Source organism: Oryzias latipes, chromosome 4, assembly GCF_002234675.1.
Source record: "Oryzias latipes chromosome 4, ASM223467v1".
In the NCBI taxonomy this organism is placed as follows: Eukaryota; Metazoa; Chordata; class Actinopteri; order Beloniformes; family Adrianichthyidae; genus Oryzias; species Oryzias latipes.
Genome location: NC_019862.2, coordinates 26,466,958 through 26,484,206, shown reverse-complemented (window position 1 = coordinate 26,484,206; position 17,249 = coordinate 26,466,958). Strand labels below are relative to the sequence as shown.

At 40.0% G+C, this 17,249-nt stretch overlaps 2 protein-coding genes across 8 annotated transcripts in view; both read left to right on the top strand.

Annotated features, from left to right (window-relative positions):
• Nucleotides 1–592, top strand: part of LOC101154857 (cytochrome c oxidase assembly factor 7) — a 3,038-nt gene extending 2,446 nt beyond the window's left edge. The window contains exon 3 of the mRNA XM_004068179.3: nt 11–592. Within this exon, the coding sequence (XP_004068227.1) occupies nt 11–456 (446 nt within the window). The 3' untranslated portion in view covers nt 457–592. The remainder of the gene's footprint in view (nt 1–10) is intronic.
• Nucleotides 593–1,748: 1,156 nt separating this feature from the next.
• Nucleotides 1,749–17,249, top strand: part of ralgps2 (Ral GEF with PH domain and SH3 binding motif 2) — a 62,375-nt gene continuing 46,874 nt past the window's right edge. The window contains exons 1-2 of one of the 7 annotated variants that reach the window (XM_011474357.3): nt 1,749–1,921; nt 5,803–5,832. The gene's annotated coding sequence lies outside the window, so the exon portion shown is untranslated. Of the gene's footprint in view, nt 1,922–2,007; nt 2,140–5,802; nt 5,833–11,276; nt 11,300–17,249 lie in introns of those variants that run through there. The other 6 variants (XM_011474354.3, XM_020702608.2, XM_011474358.3 and 3 more) reach the window with 6 other exon arrangements.

Here is a 17,249-nt window from a genome sequence, read left to right as displayed (position 1 = left end):
TGTCTGGCAGGTGGTGTCCCTGAGTGCCTGAAAACAGCCTACTCCTGCTTTATCCGCTCCTGCGACACTGAAGGAAAGAAGTCTGTAGACGCCTGTCACAATGTTGGCCTTTTAGCCCACGACGGACGGGCAATGGAAGGAGGGCCCGACCTCACGGTTGCTCGGAAGTACTACGCCAAGGCCTGCGATGGGGGCTTTGCCCCCTCCTGTTTTAACCTCAGTGCCCTTTTCATTGAGGGCAAATCCAAAGGGCTGGAACCAGATATGACTCTAGCTTTGAAGTATGCCAACAGAGCCTGCGAGCTGGGCCATGTGTGGGGTTGTGCCAACGCTAGCCGAATGTACAGACTTGGGGATGGCACAGAGAAGGATGAAAAGAAAGCAGAGGAGCTGAAGAACCGAGCGAAGGAGCTGCATGGTCTAGAGAAGGAAAGACAACTTAAATTTGGGGAGTGATTTGAGAGCGCCCGTGAATTCATCACATTGTTGCATAAGTAAAAAGAAAACCAAGGCTAATGGTTGAAAGTTTGGCAATTGTATTTTTGAATGAATTGGTTTGACTTCTGTTTTTAAAGTCTGAACAGAAAGATTGTGGGATCTCTATTCATTATTACTGTGAAGATCATTTTTAAAGTTCCTTAAGTTTAAATCTATCTAAATTTGGGTTTTATTTGTTATTTATTGATTTATGGGTTGGTGAAGGAATTTGTTCCATAATTCTTTCCTAAAAGTCACATAGTTTTAGTTTATAGTTTGGTTTTAAATCATCTAACAGTGACTTATAGAGGGTGTGATTTATATGTAAAGATAGACGCTAGAAACCAAATGGTGTTGCATTTTAACCACTTGAGAAATGATGGGGGAAAAAAACAAACAAAAACATCATTTGTTGGAAATCAAAATTTGATTTTTTTTTAATGTTATAAAAGGTCATGCAAAGAACAAAAGCCCTTTTTCAAAAAAAAAATTCTTCAAAAAAATATACATATTTGTTAAAAGGTGATGTGCAAGAAAGTATTTTCCTAAAAAACTGCATTTTACTAAGACACCAGATGGCACTATTGACAGTACAACCACCAACAAAAACAAAGGCGATAAAAATAAAAGATTAATGGGCAAAAATTTGGTAACGGCATAGGAGGTGGAGCATTTAGCTGCTGATTGCTGGTTCATTTCTCAGCTGTGACTTTTTTTTAGATAAGAAAGTATCTTGTTTTTAACTCCTAGTATAAGTGGATGAAGATTTTTTTGTAAATAATTAGTTTATAGGTACACGTCACGTGGATTTTTGGGCAAAAATACAGCAGTGTCAGAGAAACAAAACAACACTAAGCAAAACATGATGGTTATATACAATAAAACTGGTTGTATTGCAAAATAAATAAAAATACATGTATGTTTTTTTTATTTTACCTTTTTTTTTTAAATTAAAAATACTAGCAACATTTGTCTTATAATCTTACTTCAACTGTTTTACTGCGTACAATGGTCAAATTGGTTCGAGGCTTTTTAAAAAGCACTACACTTATTTGACCACTAGAGGGAACCGAGCGCAAACATTCAAACTTCGCACCCTTTACCATCCAAACTGCGCGCTTTATTTTGAATTCCTCCTTAACAAAAGGAAAAAACAAAATAAGAATTTAAATTTGCTGGAACAAAACTCGGGAATGACAAAAATGGTCACCATTCAGACAATGATCATAGAGCTGGGTGCGTTAGGACTATGACGGGCCGCCTGGCCCCGTTTTCACCCTGGAAGCTCCGCCCGCCCGTTCGCCATGCAGCTTCTCAGCCCTCATTCAAAACAGAACACAGCTGTTGCGAGGCGCACCGCTCCACTTCTTGTCGGTTAGCATTCTAATGCCCTCTGATGTACACTGGATTTCCAGGCGCAGGCAGAGAAAATCCGCACTTTTCGGTGAGTTACAAACCTGCGGGGGAGAAACTTTTTATATCGGACGAGTCCCCATCATCACCACCGTAATCCCGCTTCAACCGTCGAGTTAGCTAGCTAACCTTCTTCAGGGTGTGTTTGTTTTTAAACACAGGATGCTCCTTCATCAAAGTAAATCAGACCACATCGGGAAGGAGCGGTAATGGGATATGACAGAAACTACAAAGTCGTCACTTGAGGAGGTCTGGAGTTTATTAGTGCGCAGTCTCGACGCTGCCTGTTGTTTTGTTTTGTTTGTTTTATCCTCAGCCCACGTGAAAATGTGTTTTATCACAGTTAGCGGCGGAGTTTCTGTGTGAAGTCGCTACTAATCATGCGGGCTAGTAGTGAGCCTAGCTAGAGATTAGTAGTAAGGGGTTTTTGAATTAGTTTGGAGTATTATTATTTTATTGACTTCAGAATTACAGCCAGGTAAATTCGGCTTTGGCTCTAAAAGGCCATTGAGTTCATGTTGACCCTGTTAGTTCTATTAGCACAGACCAGCTTTAGCAAGCGTTCCCTCCACTGGCTCCCTACTACGCACACGCCTATTAGCGGTGAACCCCCAGCAGGGGTACCGGCGCCCTGAGTTGGGGTGACCATCTTCAGGGCGTGGCGTGGATTCACACCCACCAAGAACTCGGCGATGCAGGCTCGGTTTGGCGGCTGAAGACCGGCTTCAGTGTTTGGGCAAATGCTAAAAGAGGGACTCGGCTGCTAGCAGTGGGGTTCAGACTCGTCCCGTTCAGTCTTAGGGACATTAAACTCTCCACGCATGTCTACGGGCGGTTAAAGGAAATCACAGCTTTTGTGTACGTAACGGACGTTTAAAAAAACTTTATTGTTTGTACAGCGATAAACAACATGTGTGAAGTTTCTGAAAACTGGTAAACGTTTAACAAAATATCTCAATATTACCCGATGGCCCGTGTGTCTGACAATCATTTATTTGCCAAAAAGTGCTTATTTATGCTAAAAATGTGATCAAACAGCACTTTGAGCATGAAAAACAACAACAAAAACACAGAAGTGTGTATAGTTTACCTTAAGATAAACAAAAAATCCTAATTTAAGCACCCCATTTTGGAGATTTAAACAGATTTACATTTGATGTGTCAACGTTTAAAAATAAAAACAAAATGTAACCTAATTTATTATGATTGCCTTCTTAGGTTTTATTGACATATTTGCTACATAAATGACACATTGCATGACTAAAAACAGTCGGATCACAACTTTTGTTTGAAAGGTTTTAAAAAAGAGAAAGGGAGAAAAATAGAATTCCCCTCTCGTTTGATGCGAAACCGAATCGAGTCACGCTCCAGTAGCGGTTCTCGTATTTGCCTAAATGTTCTACTTTTTCAGTGGATCTGTATTGCATCCTTTTACGGACTGCAAAATCGATGCCAGTTTAAAGACCCACTCTGAAAAAAAAAATGTTTTTGATGTTTTTAGCATTGTCTTCTGTAAGTTATGGTGGACATATATAAAGAAAAGTAAGTTAAAATTTTATTTCTGAGTATTAATTTTTTTCAAATCATTGAAGCTTGTAGCTGTGGCATAGAAACTACAGACAAAGCTCAACGCTCCGCTCCATTCTGATGCATCCACTTGTAGACAAATGGACCTATGTACATCTTTGTTTTCCTTGTCTGAGCTGGCAGCTGGCTCCAAACTGGATAGCTTGAATGTTACTCACTACTTTTGTTGAACTGGTAATAATAAATTGGGGTTGTGAAGGGGTGTAAGCTAGCAGGAGAGGGTGTACACAGATGGATTACGGGAAATGGGGCAGTCTTACTTTGCGTCATGGCCCTGTCCCAAATTAGAGGGAAATCTCTAATGAATTCTTGCAGAAACTATTTCCCTAGAAAACATCACGTTTTTTTTATTTAGCATAAAAACAGCATACTCATAATTAAAAGACCACTGAGAACACTTAAAGAATGGATAAAAAAATGATAGAAGTGGAACTTTAATGGAGTAGTAGTCATGCATCAGTTATGCTCTTTGTGTTATTTGTTAGATTTTTATTTATCTATAAAAAGAAGATGCAGGTCAAGCCTTTATCAAACCTTAGACTGAACCGTATTGTTTTTAAGAGTACCTGTATGTGAAACATTATTTTTATTCAAAATCAATGATGTGTTTAGTGGTGTTAATGCCATTCTCGTGTTTATATCTGCTCACTAATTTGCAATGCAGACTTGCTGTCAGCTTCTAATTAATGCAAACCCTCTCTACTAAGTGGAACAGAACAATTTGAAGGATTTTTTTCTTCTTTTTCTATTGAAAAATCCATGAATATGTAAAGATACGAACACCCGATGTGAGTAAACATGCCTATGTGTGCTTAAGGCAGAATCCTCTGTCATTTTGCTGTTGAGCCACATTGTCGCATCAGAAACACATGATTTGCCAGTGTTCTGGCATGAAAGTTTGTTGTGTGTTGGCAGCTCTCTGCATATACTAAAGGACTCTTCGGAATGTTCCATATTGATATTTTCTACGGCTGTGCGCGGCTGCTGTTCTCAACACTTAACATATGACCTAGAGGACACAGTTCAGGCTCATGACTAACATGCCTATACAGAGAGGATGTGTTGTGGGACTGAGGAGGTCTTGTTTACACTCAAAAGTGTTTTTTGACCCATGAATTGATGCAAGAATGTGTAATCTTACAAAGGACAACGTTCTTCTGAATGTACCACTGCTCTGATTGCTAAGACACTACGAGGTTGAAATTAGTTAAAGACTTAATTCTTTCCAAATGCTGGAGATGTTCCGTCTTCCAGATGTCAAAGAAAGAATCTCTTGGAATTTCTCTTGGTTTTCATTTTGGTCTGTTCGGTTAAAACCCAGGAAAGGATGTGGCCTTAAAATGGTGAACTTTTCGGAAAGTGGTCAAATAATCTCAGATATGTGAACATGTGTTATTCTGTCTTTTGCAACAATTTTCGTAAAAAAATCTTTATTTATTTACTTCGGTAAGCCAAAATATCCGCTGCCTATAGCTGTCTACAGACAATATGAATGTGACCAGCTGTTAAAGCTCAGCTGTTTGGTGTTTTTATTTACAGCCACCCATATATACCCTTTTTGTAAAGATGCAAGGTATGGGGGTCTTTTTTTGGCCAACATTTGATTTTTAGATATTATGTTATGTTACAAAATGGATTTAATTCCACTTAGTGCCTAAAGTTTTGTCAATTTAACCCAGTTCATCAAAAACATGTAAAGACAAAATCAACAAATAAGCTTCCAACGGTCCAGCAATCCCATTCAATCTATTGGTTCTTGATCATTTATGTTACAGCACAATGTTTGAAACAGTTAAGAAGATAAAACAGATGAAGTAAATAATTTAGAGGGGACTCAATCAGTTTATTGTCAAGAGGTCTTTTTTCCCCCCTCCAAAATGACGAATTTTTTAAATGAATTTTTTAAACCCAGCTAGATTTGTTATCACTGTTGGCCCGTGTGTTCAGACGCTCCTGTTCCCCGTTGTAGCTGGTTTCTCTGCCCATTTGTGGGAACCCTTTGAACAAACGTTGGCACTTGCAGCTAAAGCCATATGGTGGTTAGGTGTGCACCGATAGGGAGGAACCAGTGTTTTCACGGGTCTATCTTTTATGGTACCTGTGGGGGAATAAAGTCACAACACGGCCAACGTTCTAAAATTTATTGCAGACACGCTGAAACATTTGCAGTCCTTGTTGTCAGATGGTCAAGCAGAACTGTATCACAGAGGTTTATCTGCAGACATTTTCATGTTGACTGATATCCATAACTACCCTGTAATTCAATTATGTGTCAATACGATTATTGTGCAGGGATTATGCATCTCTTTTCTTTTCTCTTTGCAGGACTGTAAAACACCAGCTACACCATCAAATGTAGGTATAGTTATTATTAATGCGTTGACAATACAGATATTACTTAAATGGAAATGTAGGTTGCAGATTGAATCGCATATCTTGGTCAATCACACATTAAATCCTTCCTGCGGTTTAATTTGAAGAGCAGTTTGCTCTTTACAGCCCTTATTTGGTAAGAACACAAGACACCTCCACCTTGAGGGGTAGGCTAATCCCTAAGGCGCATCATGTACGTGGGCCCATCTGTTTGGTGTAAATGCTCTATCCAAGGCCTGCAAATGTGATTAGTTGGAGATTACATCTGTGTGTGTGAAATGAGACTCCCCTCTCATAAGCAGAGCCTCATGTTTACAAGAGTCTCGGATAAAACACTACATGGGGTTCTGCGTCATCGAGTGGAAACCCTGGGCTTTCTCGGGTCATTACATCACATCCTCTGCAGTTTATGTAATATATTGACAGAAGCTGCATGGATGTGTCTCTCATGTTAGATTGTAGCTGGGAATAAACAGACATCTTGCAACCTCAACCTGATTCCATTTTTATCCCTGAAGCTTTTTGGTGCGTTTGAAGCTTTTATTCTCCCCCTCTCTGTGTCACCTCCAAATAGTGCGGTTGCTCAGTTGCCAGGGTAACTTTATGCGTGCGTCTGGCACGTCAGTTCGGCACAGATGGAGCTGCGAAGTCACATGTCGTCACAATCTTCCTCTGATGCCTCTCCGTCTTTGGTTCAGTCGCTAAGCAGTTCAGTGTTCTGTTGTCTGCTTTATGTTGACACCACGAAAGCAGTCCAACATGAGGGGTTCAGCATTATACGGTGAAACCACCTATGATAATGTTGTGCACAATTGTGGGTCAGATAAAGGCCCACTAAGGTGCTTCTAGTGTTGCTTCTTGAAGTAGGTGTTGTGGATACAAGCCTGACTGGCAGCTGATTAGCTGAACATGTGCATGACTGTGTGCAAATGTGCGAGGAGATAAAAGACAGGAATAACGCATGATTTCACCTCAGAAATCTCAGAGGAGGAAGCCAGATTTTATTATTTAGTTTGGAAAGCTTTTTTTTTTTGTGTGTAATACAGAGAACCACTTTTGAGGAAGTAATGCAAAAGTGTCTGCAGGCCATGTGGTTCCGGCTGTGTTGTAATCGCAGCCTTTGTGTAGAAGTAGCAGACAGAGGCAGGACACAATGTTGTCACAGACTGGACAGAAAGAACTAGTATGACTGATGGGCAAATCTTTCATAGGCGTACACTCTCTGTCCAAGTTGGCATGCAGTATTTGAAAGAGGCCTGGAGCTTTCAGCCTGATATTTATGGCCTGATGAGTGTTTCATGCATGAAAGATTGCAGTCACCGAGCTGCTTTTCTCTTGAATTCCCTTGTCTTTTTTTTTTTTGGAGGATCTAAGGCTGCTTCAGTCGAGTCTTATTCCATTCTTGCAACTATCAGCACTCTACGTTTCATGTGACATACATTTATTTTGGTACACTACAACCTTCTTTGCCTTCTGTCCTGGTTTTCACTCTTGTATGTTCTTGACATTTGTGATTTGTTGATTTGTCATGACCTAAATCTTTATTTTAAACTTCAAAAGTTGGGGTATTTCAGGTTTTGGTACAGAGTTATAAGTTGGAATTGATTGGACACACAAACGTCTAGTAGTTTACAGTAAAATGATGCTGTGTTGTAAACTGATCTTCTGAATCAGAAGGCAGATCTACCCCGATCTTCTTTAACGACTCTTTGCTGTGACTGCCTTTCGTTCTGTAGAAAAACATGAGCTGGTGTTTGTGTCTTCTCAGCCTCTCTGTCATCAATAGGAAACTGAAATTCAATTCTATAAATGACTGTTCCACAAATGTAGGTGTATTTCAAATTGTGTCATAAAAACTATGTAGATGTGGTAAACTTCAATTGTTGATAACCTTGGTATCCCCACTGATTTACACTGGTGGTTTGACAAAGATTTTTTACTCCAGATGCCTTTCCGACAACCTTGTACTTGTTCCGGGCTGGGGACTGGTACAGGGAGACCCAGACTTTGTCCCCTTTGTAGCTACATAGTTTGGTAGTAGCGTGAAAGGTCTGGTAAACCTAAGTGTCTTCCCTTTTTTCATCCACCTCGGCCCTTAGAGCCTCTAACCGACTGGACTACTGGTAGTCCTGGTAATCAGCAAAAGCCTTAGTAGCCGCTGTTACATGCGCAATATATCTTGATCGGATCAATGGCCGGATTAAAATTCAACCGTTTACATGGGCCCAGAAAAACTTTTTCCGATTAGAAAGAAGGTTCACATGGTCACACTTTTGTTCGGAATAAATCATTTGGGCATGCAAAGTAGTGTTGAAAATACCTGGAGAGGAAATGAGTCCCGCTTTAAACAAACCGAGATGCCACATACATCTGTGCGGCAGCTCTGTAATAGACGAGATGATCTTCTTGTCACCTTGAGTGACATGTGTTTTTGTAAAAGTGCTATATAAATAAAGGTTTATTTGATTTAATTCTGAATATGCTTTTATTAATGTTAAGAATATTATGAAGCGCCTGTTCGCTCATCATTTTATTTTTAATCCGTGTGGTCATTGCTTTTTTGTGTGGAAGAACAGAGCTGCAAAGAGCCAGGGTTAGAAGTGGGTTAACATGCGCTAACAACATTAGCCTTGTTTGATGAACACAAAATCCATGCGGGAAATGCCGCAATCTGCATCTTGGCTGCACGTAAATATGTGGGAATAACATCAGCCTTTATTTTGTCGGGACACGACTGGAAACACAAATCCACGCGATTGTTTGAACGGTTTCTAAGGACTGAGCGGCCTTTCTGTTCTGAAAAATTCACACACCGCCCAAAAAGCACCACTGCCCTATCCGCAAACACAAATGTATAAGTCCAGCTGCTCTGCTTACAAACACTGTTCACTCCGTCTAATTTCTAACAATCAGATTCCAGACAAGCACCTTCCACGTGAACAGCCCTCATGACCCTCTGAGCGGTCTGCAGGATTGGGGGAGTTGAAAAAAGAAAAAATCCCTTTGACACGCCTGCGTTTCACCTGCTTCAAGTGTTCGCAACAACCTGTCACTCTCACCTTGCCCATAGAAGCATATTTACACAAAAAATTAATTATTCAATCAATCAATTAATATTAAAACTCTTTTGTAGTTTTGCTCTGCGGGCTCACTGAGCGGTCTATGACCTTGCTATTTCTTACGGCCCACCTGCTTGCCCGTACAGGTTTACCCATTTTTCTCAATCCTGCACTGATACGACTTTCTAGATTTGACTATTTAGCTGTAAGGGCAGTTGTGATTAAGGTGAAAGATGTCTAAAAAACTACAGTGGCTTGAGGTCTGAGGAATGGAATTCTCTTCGATCTTCTATTTCATAGATTATATATTTGGAAACCTAATGTTTAAAGTTGAAATTAAAAATGTAAATGAAGGTTCTCATCCAGGTGACATCATCTTGAAGTTGAATCATGGGGAATCAAGATGCCATGATTGAACTTTACATTGAAATTAAAGCTTGACTATTGAAATGCATTTCTAAAGGAGATGTAAGGATGGGTGAGTAGAAAAGTATGTAGCTTTCAGTTTGATCCAGAGTTGGCCAAATACAAAATCTGAATCAAATGGCTCATTTTCTGGTCGATTACCAAAAATATTACAACCCACGTAGAAATAGTGAGAGCTCAGAAAGCTGCCAATCATTCAACTATGTGGTCTGCAGAGGCGAGTGGTAACGGTGTGTGCTGGTGAATGGTTTGAACACTGCGAGTACAGTAGTCCAGCTTGAGTCGCATGTTATTTTTCTTTGCATTTCCTCAACTCAATATGGTTAGGCCTCACTTCAGTCAGATAATAGAGCTGACAGAACTTTTGTCATCAAAGTGTCACCAAATTACTTATTTTACAAAAGGCCACCCGTCAGTTCTTAAGCAACAAAAAGAGGATTTTATTCCGTCCAAGTCTGATTTGGGTAACCTCAACCTGACTTTTTTCATTCATTCATCTTCTAAACCCGTTTTGTCCCTTTCGGGGTCACAGGGCTGTTGGAGCCTATCCCGACCACTCGTGGGCGAAGGCAGGGGACATCCTGGACACATTGCCAATCACACACCCATGCACGCTCACTTTCACATCTAGGGACAATTTAGAGTAACCAATTAAACCTGACTTAACTTATTAAATTGCAGTTCATGGCTTGTAAGGAAATTAATGCTTTATTCTCTATCAATGTCTGCCTCTTGCACATAAAACAACAGAAAGAGGCCTTTTCACTTTTTCCAAAGGTCACATCAACGGTCCCTTAGCGGTATTAAGATAGTATCTGTCACAAGTTGCACGATGGCTCCACTACGCAGGATCACTGTGTGTACACTGGTATGTAGAGTAAACTCTGTTGAGACTGTTGTGCCATTCTGCTCTGCAAATTATGAGTGAAAATGAAGGGAGTATAAACAGGCAGGCGCCTCACCCTTCCACTTCCCCGCCGACTGTCCTGATCCATCAGCCTGTATCAGTTCTGGCAAGAAGTCGTTGTGACCCCTCAGCCTCATCTCTCTGTCTGAGACTGAGTGGTTTGGCGAGAGCACAAGACTCTAAAGCTGAGCCTTGGATTTGTCATGGAAACTTGTAAACTCTGTCCTGAACTCAGCTGAGGACAATGCATCATAAACAGACAACTACAACTCCATCTCATTCCCCTTTGAGCTGCTTCCTTTCGCTTATTCCTGCTCCCAGTGTTCCCTAATCTCCGCCAGGGTGATTTGAATGAACATTATAAAAACCAAAGCACACCCTGAATAAAAGCTTTTATCGTCCTCTCCACCTGGAAAAACTGCCACTTGTGACTATTGAGCACCTTTTTGAAGATCTGGGGAGGATTCCTATCTTAGGCAGACGCTTCTGTTTCCCATCTGAAAGGCTTCTTTTCAGAGCTGTGAGACTGAACTTCCTGTCGCCTCACTTGGCTTTTCCCATAGGTTTGAGTCTAGACTTGCAGATAGACTTGTATGTGCACGTCTGCAATTACACTCAACATCACCAATTGTTTATGTGAGAACCAAGTGCTTTCGTCCTGATCAGTTTTTTTTATTTGCAAAGTTTTGGCTTCATGATGTTTGTATTTTTTCTAAATGTTGCATCGTTTTTTTTAACTGCTTAATTGATGTAAAAGATTAGAAATGCGAAAGGGGGGGGAGGGGGTAACATTGCGGTTGGGAGGGTCTTTCCTATTTTTAGTCGAGCAGTGGATGTTTAGTAGCAAAAGGGTCACATCTGCTGCTGTCCTTTGAGAGGACAGAGGCTTGAGCTTTTGCAATGCTGCTTCTGAATTTGCATCGACGCTCTGCGGCGCGCGCCGTTCCGTCAAGAGGAGGATCGGAAGAGGAGGTGTGAGGGGCTCTTTCAGAGGAGAAGAGGGGGTGGAAATGGAAAGGATACAGCTGTTTCTCGGCTCTCAGCTGTTGCAGTGCAGGTCCAGTTTGTCCTGTTCCTTTCGCGCACACCCTGACTCACAGAAGTACACACTGTAACGTGTTCCTGCCTGACACGAGGATGAAAGAATCATTGTTTTCTGGCTGCTATCTGGTGGGATTAATAACTACTCCCCAGTTTTGGTAACAAAAGCGGACAGGGCCGAGTCTGTGAAATCAGAACCGCTCTTTGTCTCTTTGCCTTTTTTGTTTTACTCTGTGTTATCTGTTATTTCCCCTTCCTCTTCATCATTGTTTATACCTTCTGATATCTAACTTTGGTGAGCTTTTAGACCCAACAGCTGTTTATAAGTCACAGGAGCCAAAAAAAAGCACAATAAAGAAAAAAACTTACAAAAAAAAGACTGAATGATCTCTTGAACACAGATATCCATCCATCCATCCATCCATCCATCCATCCATCCATCCATCCATCCATCCATCCATCCATCCATCCATCCATCCATCCATCCATCCATCCATCCATCCCTGGGTTCATGAAATCATTCAGTCTTTTTTTTAAAGTTTTTTTCTTCTTTATTGTGCTTATTTTTTTAACCATATATATTTTTTTTAATTTTACAGCGAAGTTTACCTTCTGCAGGAGCTGCGTCTGAGGGTTTTAGCTATACTTCCATGTCTCTGTAACCCAATTAGACGACTTGCTGTCCCGCATTAGTCCTTGGAAGAAAAAAATAAAAACAAGAATGATGATGTCTCAAGGCAAATAATAAAAATATAAAGTTCAGGAAGAAAACAATCACATCCTCCTCCATGTTTGTTTTTGGCTGGCGCCTCTTCTTCTGCATTAACTGTCAGTAGCAAATACTAATACACACACCTACATTGCCCTCTAGCTGTTGTTAGTGGGACAATAACGAATGTATGAGCCAAGATATATTTTTAAATATTTCCAGGTAAGTCGTACACCTGGCTAAACTATGCAAAAATAAAATGCAAGGTATAATCCAACATATATGGTATCTAGTTCTTTTTACTTTTTAACTGACGCTTAGCGCAGTTATGAGAATATTTTTTTTTCACCTCTTTGTCTCCTGTCTAGAGATTACTCTTTTTTTCCTTCTTTTTGTAGCATCATGTACCATTTCCAGTTGTTGTTTTCAGTTTCGAAGAGGTTTACATGCAGACGCGTGTCATGTCAGTGGAAGTCAGGCGTGTAGTAACCCGTCTCTGTTTTTCACTGAAAGCTTGTGTTTAGCTGTTGTCTCACTCTTGCCCAGTAAGCAGATCGCATGGCTAGAATTATGTGCAAAAACATGTTTAAAGTGAGGACCACTGGGTTTTAATTTCTATTATTTAAACCTTTTTCTTTTTCTTTTAGCAAACTAACCCAGGGCGGGCGGGCAGGGGGGAACAAGGAGTATTCCTTAAATGGCAGCAAACTGATTGCATCTGAGATGAAACAAGTGATTTACTGCACAAATGTAAAAAGTATGTTTTTGTCTCTGGTGGGACCAATTCTATACAGCCATTGTTTAAGTCTCCTCCTTATCCAGTTTCCTGTGTCTGTTTATTCAGTTTGTCATGTATAGAAAGAAAGTATTGTTGCACCAGAATTATGTATTGTTGGATTGCGGCACGTAGTGTCTGTTAAAAACAGTAAAAAAAAAGTCTTGCAGCCCTAAACAAATGTTCCATGGAAGAGTGTAGTTTTGTTTTATCTGTTGACATCATTTTCCCCCCTTTGGTTTCATGTGTTTTTGTGTTTCCATAACCTTCCTAATTCCAATAAAAAACGGCCCATTTACGTGTAAAATCTACACATATGTGGTTCAATCTTTCTTATTGTGGATAAGATTCTTCCAGGTACCTTTTAGCCAATGTCAGTAAACTGTTCGCACTTTTATTCTCCAGAAGTCAGCCAACGTATCTACTTTGTGATGTCAAAACATAATAGCATCAACTCTAATTAATATCCATTATAGGGCTGCACGATATGAGGAAAACTCGCGATATGCGATATTGGTAATTAATATTGCGATAACGATATAAATTGCGGTATATAAACAAATAGCAAAAAAAACAAAAACATCATTTCCATTTCACTGCAACAGTTTAAAAATTATACTCCAAATGACCCTTGTCGACATAGGAGGCAAACATCAAACATAAAAGGGCTCATCTGATTGATCAAAAACGTGAACGGGTCCTTCTGATTGGTTAAATACATAAAGGGATTTATTTCATTTTTTCAATATTTCAAGCTGCCATGAGTTTGTTTTAGCACATATAAGGTAATCATTTATTGCGATTTTCGCCGTCTTTTGCGGTATGCATATTGCACAGCTTGATTTCGCGATAACGATAAATTTGCGGTATATTGTGCAGGCCTAATCCATTACCATGTCAGAGATTTGGTAAACGATACATAAGAGCTGGCTGCCAGAATACTTAATTGATTAATTTTTATGTTTTTTTTTCCAAATTATTTTTATTTCATTTTAATTACATTTCAAATCCGATTTTTATTTTTTATTTTAAAGGTGTATTCAGACCGGACACATTTGGTCCTCTTTAAGTGAACCTGAGGACGTTTTCCCTTATATTTCAGAACACATTTTCAGTCTGAATACGCCCAAGCGGACCCTGGTTCTGCCTCTAAAGGATGATGGGAAGTTAGTGCAGCCTCATCCCGCGGCGACAGTCCCGCCCACAACTCGGAGGTGAATTTCTGATGAACTACTGCCACTCTGCAGAAACTGTGTTCTAGGAAAAACGACACAAATTTTTCAATTTTGCCTTAAAATAACACAATCCCAAATAAAAAAACGCTTTTAAAATTTTAACAGGATTTCATAAGTTATAGTGTTTATATATGCCAACATGTTCTGCATTGTCCTTAAATGAACATTCAAAATATTGCTGCCCATTTAAACCACTTTGTGGAAGCTGAATACCGGTTTCTCTTCAATAATGTTCTGACTAAAGTAGAACCGCAGACGGGAAGCAACATTTGTGTCTTCTGTATTTTAGATCTGCATGTTAGAAAGCCCTGTTTGCAGGCTGGAAATCTGACCTCTTTTCACTTTGGGGCTGAGATTTATTTTTCTTTTTTTTTTTTGTGCCATGGTGCTAGCAGCTACCCATTCAAGCATTTCAACACTTTAATAACAGTCCAGTGTTTCTCTTATAGATGATATTTTCACAAGATTGCAGGTCAGAAACTTTGCAGCCTTTCATCTTGAAGCATATCACTTCATCAGACATGGTTGTTAAACAGAGCCGCCAAGTTTGGTATTCCCTATCCTTTTGTTCCACTTCAAAGGCTCTTCTGCTAATTATTGCTAGCATATCCCATTATTAAAGCTTTCAAGCTGAAAACATCTAACAGGTGTTTTTTAAAGCAGAAAATGCTTTAAATGTGACTCTAAGTACCGCGTGTGAAAAACATTATCCGAAAGAACAATGTCCCACATTTTGGAGTGGACAGGTGGGGTAAATAAAGAGTCCCAGCTTTGAATCTGCTTTATGTCTTTACGCTCGTTGAGCAATCATTGAACCGCTCGTCTGTCCAAGTTAAATCGCTCATGTTAACAGTGGACCGGTACGCCGTTCCACTTTCAACCCGCTCGCTCCGCTCTATCTTGTTGACATACTTGTGCATTCTTTCGCTTTTCTCCCACTTATCATTGTTGCAGTTTATCTGTCACATCTGACATGCACTGCTGATTGTAGCCTTAGGGAGTCTTGCTTAGTTTCCATTAGATTATTTAATAACTGTGTGTAAAACTTGTGCCAGTCCACAGAGACTCATAGAGGAAGACATCGAGATCATATCGGTTTCCTCTAAACATTACTACTCTGACTGACTGCTCTGTTGCCCTCTATTGTTAGACCACCCTCCCCTCAGTAATAGTCCGTGCAGGGAATGACCACAAACAGTGCTGCTGCCAGCATTTCCTCTGCTTTTCTCCCACTCATCTGTCGTCACTCGGTTGGTCACCCAGGCCTCAGCGGTAGGGTTTTACTTGAATTAGGGCGCCTGCCCTAATTGGGCCCTAATTGCACCTCACTTGGGCCACAAGTCAGCCCAAAGCTGGTACGCAGTAAAAAAGACAGGCATGTGCTCTGCCTGCACCATGGCAGCCTTCTCCTGCAAGGTCCTGGCACTTTATTCTGACACGGCTTGGCACCAGGGTCTCTTTCCGGTGTAGTTGATAGATAAGCAGAAAGTGATTTATTTATTTATTTTTTATTAGCACTTGTAGTGTTACTCAATTCAATGGCTGCTCTAAGCTGTAGATTACACGTGGTCATACGTGACCTTTCCATGTCTACTACAGTTGTATATGCGCACGGTTTTTGTATGCCGTGTGAAGCCTAAACTATTATCAATGTGAAATCTGAGTTGGAAAAATTAACAGTGTGTTCAAAATGAAAAACATGAATTTCACATGAAAGAAATCCATTTCCTGAAATGAAGTTTTGTTATTTTAACACTTTTAAACAAATCTTTGGCCCAATTGTTATTATTATTTTTAAATATTCATCAGAATAGTTTAGTTTAATGTTTGAGTGTCTTAAATGCTGCATGTGTGCAGAAAAGATGTAGATTATGCTTTTATAGCAGGTTTGTTTACTTTATGGTTACCCTATTAACTAAACACTCCCTTCCGACAACAAAGGGAGAGTTTTTATGACTTTTTGAGCAACAAGCAGCACCATCTGTTTTAATTTGAATTCAGTTTTTATAATATTTCTTTACAGTCTCTCTTTAGCAGGGTTCCTATTTTTCAAATGCAGATTAAAAAATGGAGAAATCTGCAAAATTTCAAGAGAGGCATGTTTAGATGGCTTGGGTTAGTTCCTTCAAAGGTTTTTCAGTATTTTGGGAACATAATGCTGTACTTGTGGAGTAGAACTAGTGACTTAATTGAATGAATGTAGGTATTGCCTTCATTGTCATTGCAACAATTACAAGTACAATGAAATTGCCCTTTGCTGCATTTTTCTGCTTATGTGGACAAATATGCAGTGAGGGAAAAAAGTACTTGTCAAGTATCTCACTTAAAAAGATGAGAGGTCTGTATTGCTCATCATAGCTGCTCTTCAACTGTGAGAAACACAACGTGGAAAAATAATTCAGGAAATTGCATTGTCTGAATGTTAAAACATTTGTATTATGTTGCACATGATTGATGAATTTGGCCATTAACAAAAGTTCTTCTCAATATGTTCATATAGGTTTTCACCAGGTTTGCTGTAGTTGCTATTTTGGTCCATTCGTCCCTGCAGATTTTCTTAAACGCTTGGATGTTTTGGAGGTTTTGCTGGGCGACACGGACTTTGAACTTCCTCCCCAGATTCTCTGTTGGATTGAGGTCCAGAGACAAGCTAGGCCACTCCAGAACCTTAAAACAAAGCCACTTCTTTGTTGCCGTGGTGATGTGTTTGGGACTATTGTCATGCTGGAAGATCCAGTCATGTTTCATAGTCGATACTCTCACTAATGGTAGGAAGTTTTATTCTTAATCATACTATACATGACCTCATTATCCTTTCCTTAATACGGACCAGTTGTCCTATCCCTTCTGCAATAAAATAAATAAATAAAACGCCCCCAAACCATGATGTTTTAGCCCCCATGCTTCACAATGGATCTTGTGTTTTTGGGATGGAACTCAGCATTCTTCGTTCTTCAAACACAGCAAGTGTTGTCTACATCAAAGACTTTCATTTTGGTCTCGTCTGATCACATGAGCTCCCAACCCTCCTCTGGATCATACAGTTGGTTTCAGGAGAACTTTAGACTAGTTTGGACATGTGCTGGTTGACACAGGGAGACCTTTGGAGCTCTGGAGTATTTGAACTTATGTCAACATAGCGGGTTGCTTACTACAGTAACCTTTGTTACAGTAGTTCCAGCTCTCTTCAAGTCATTGGTCAGTTCTGAGTTGCGGAGTTCTGGGCTGTTTTCCTAATTGTTCAAAC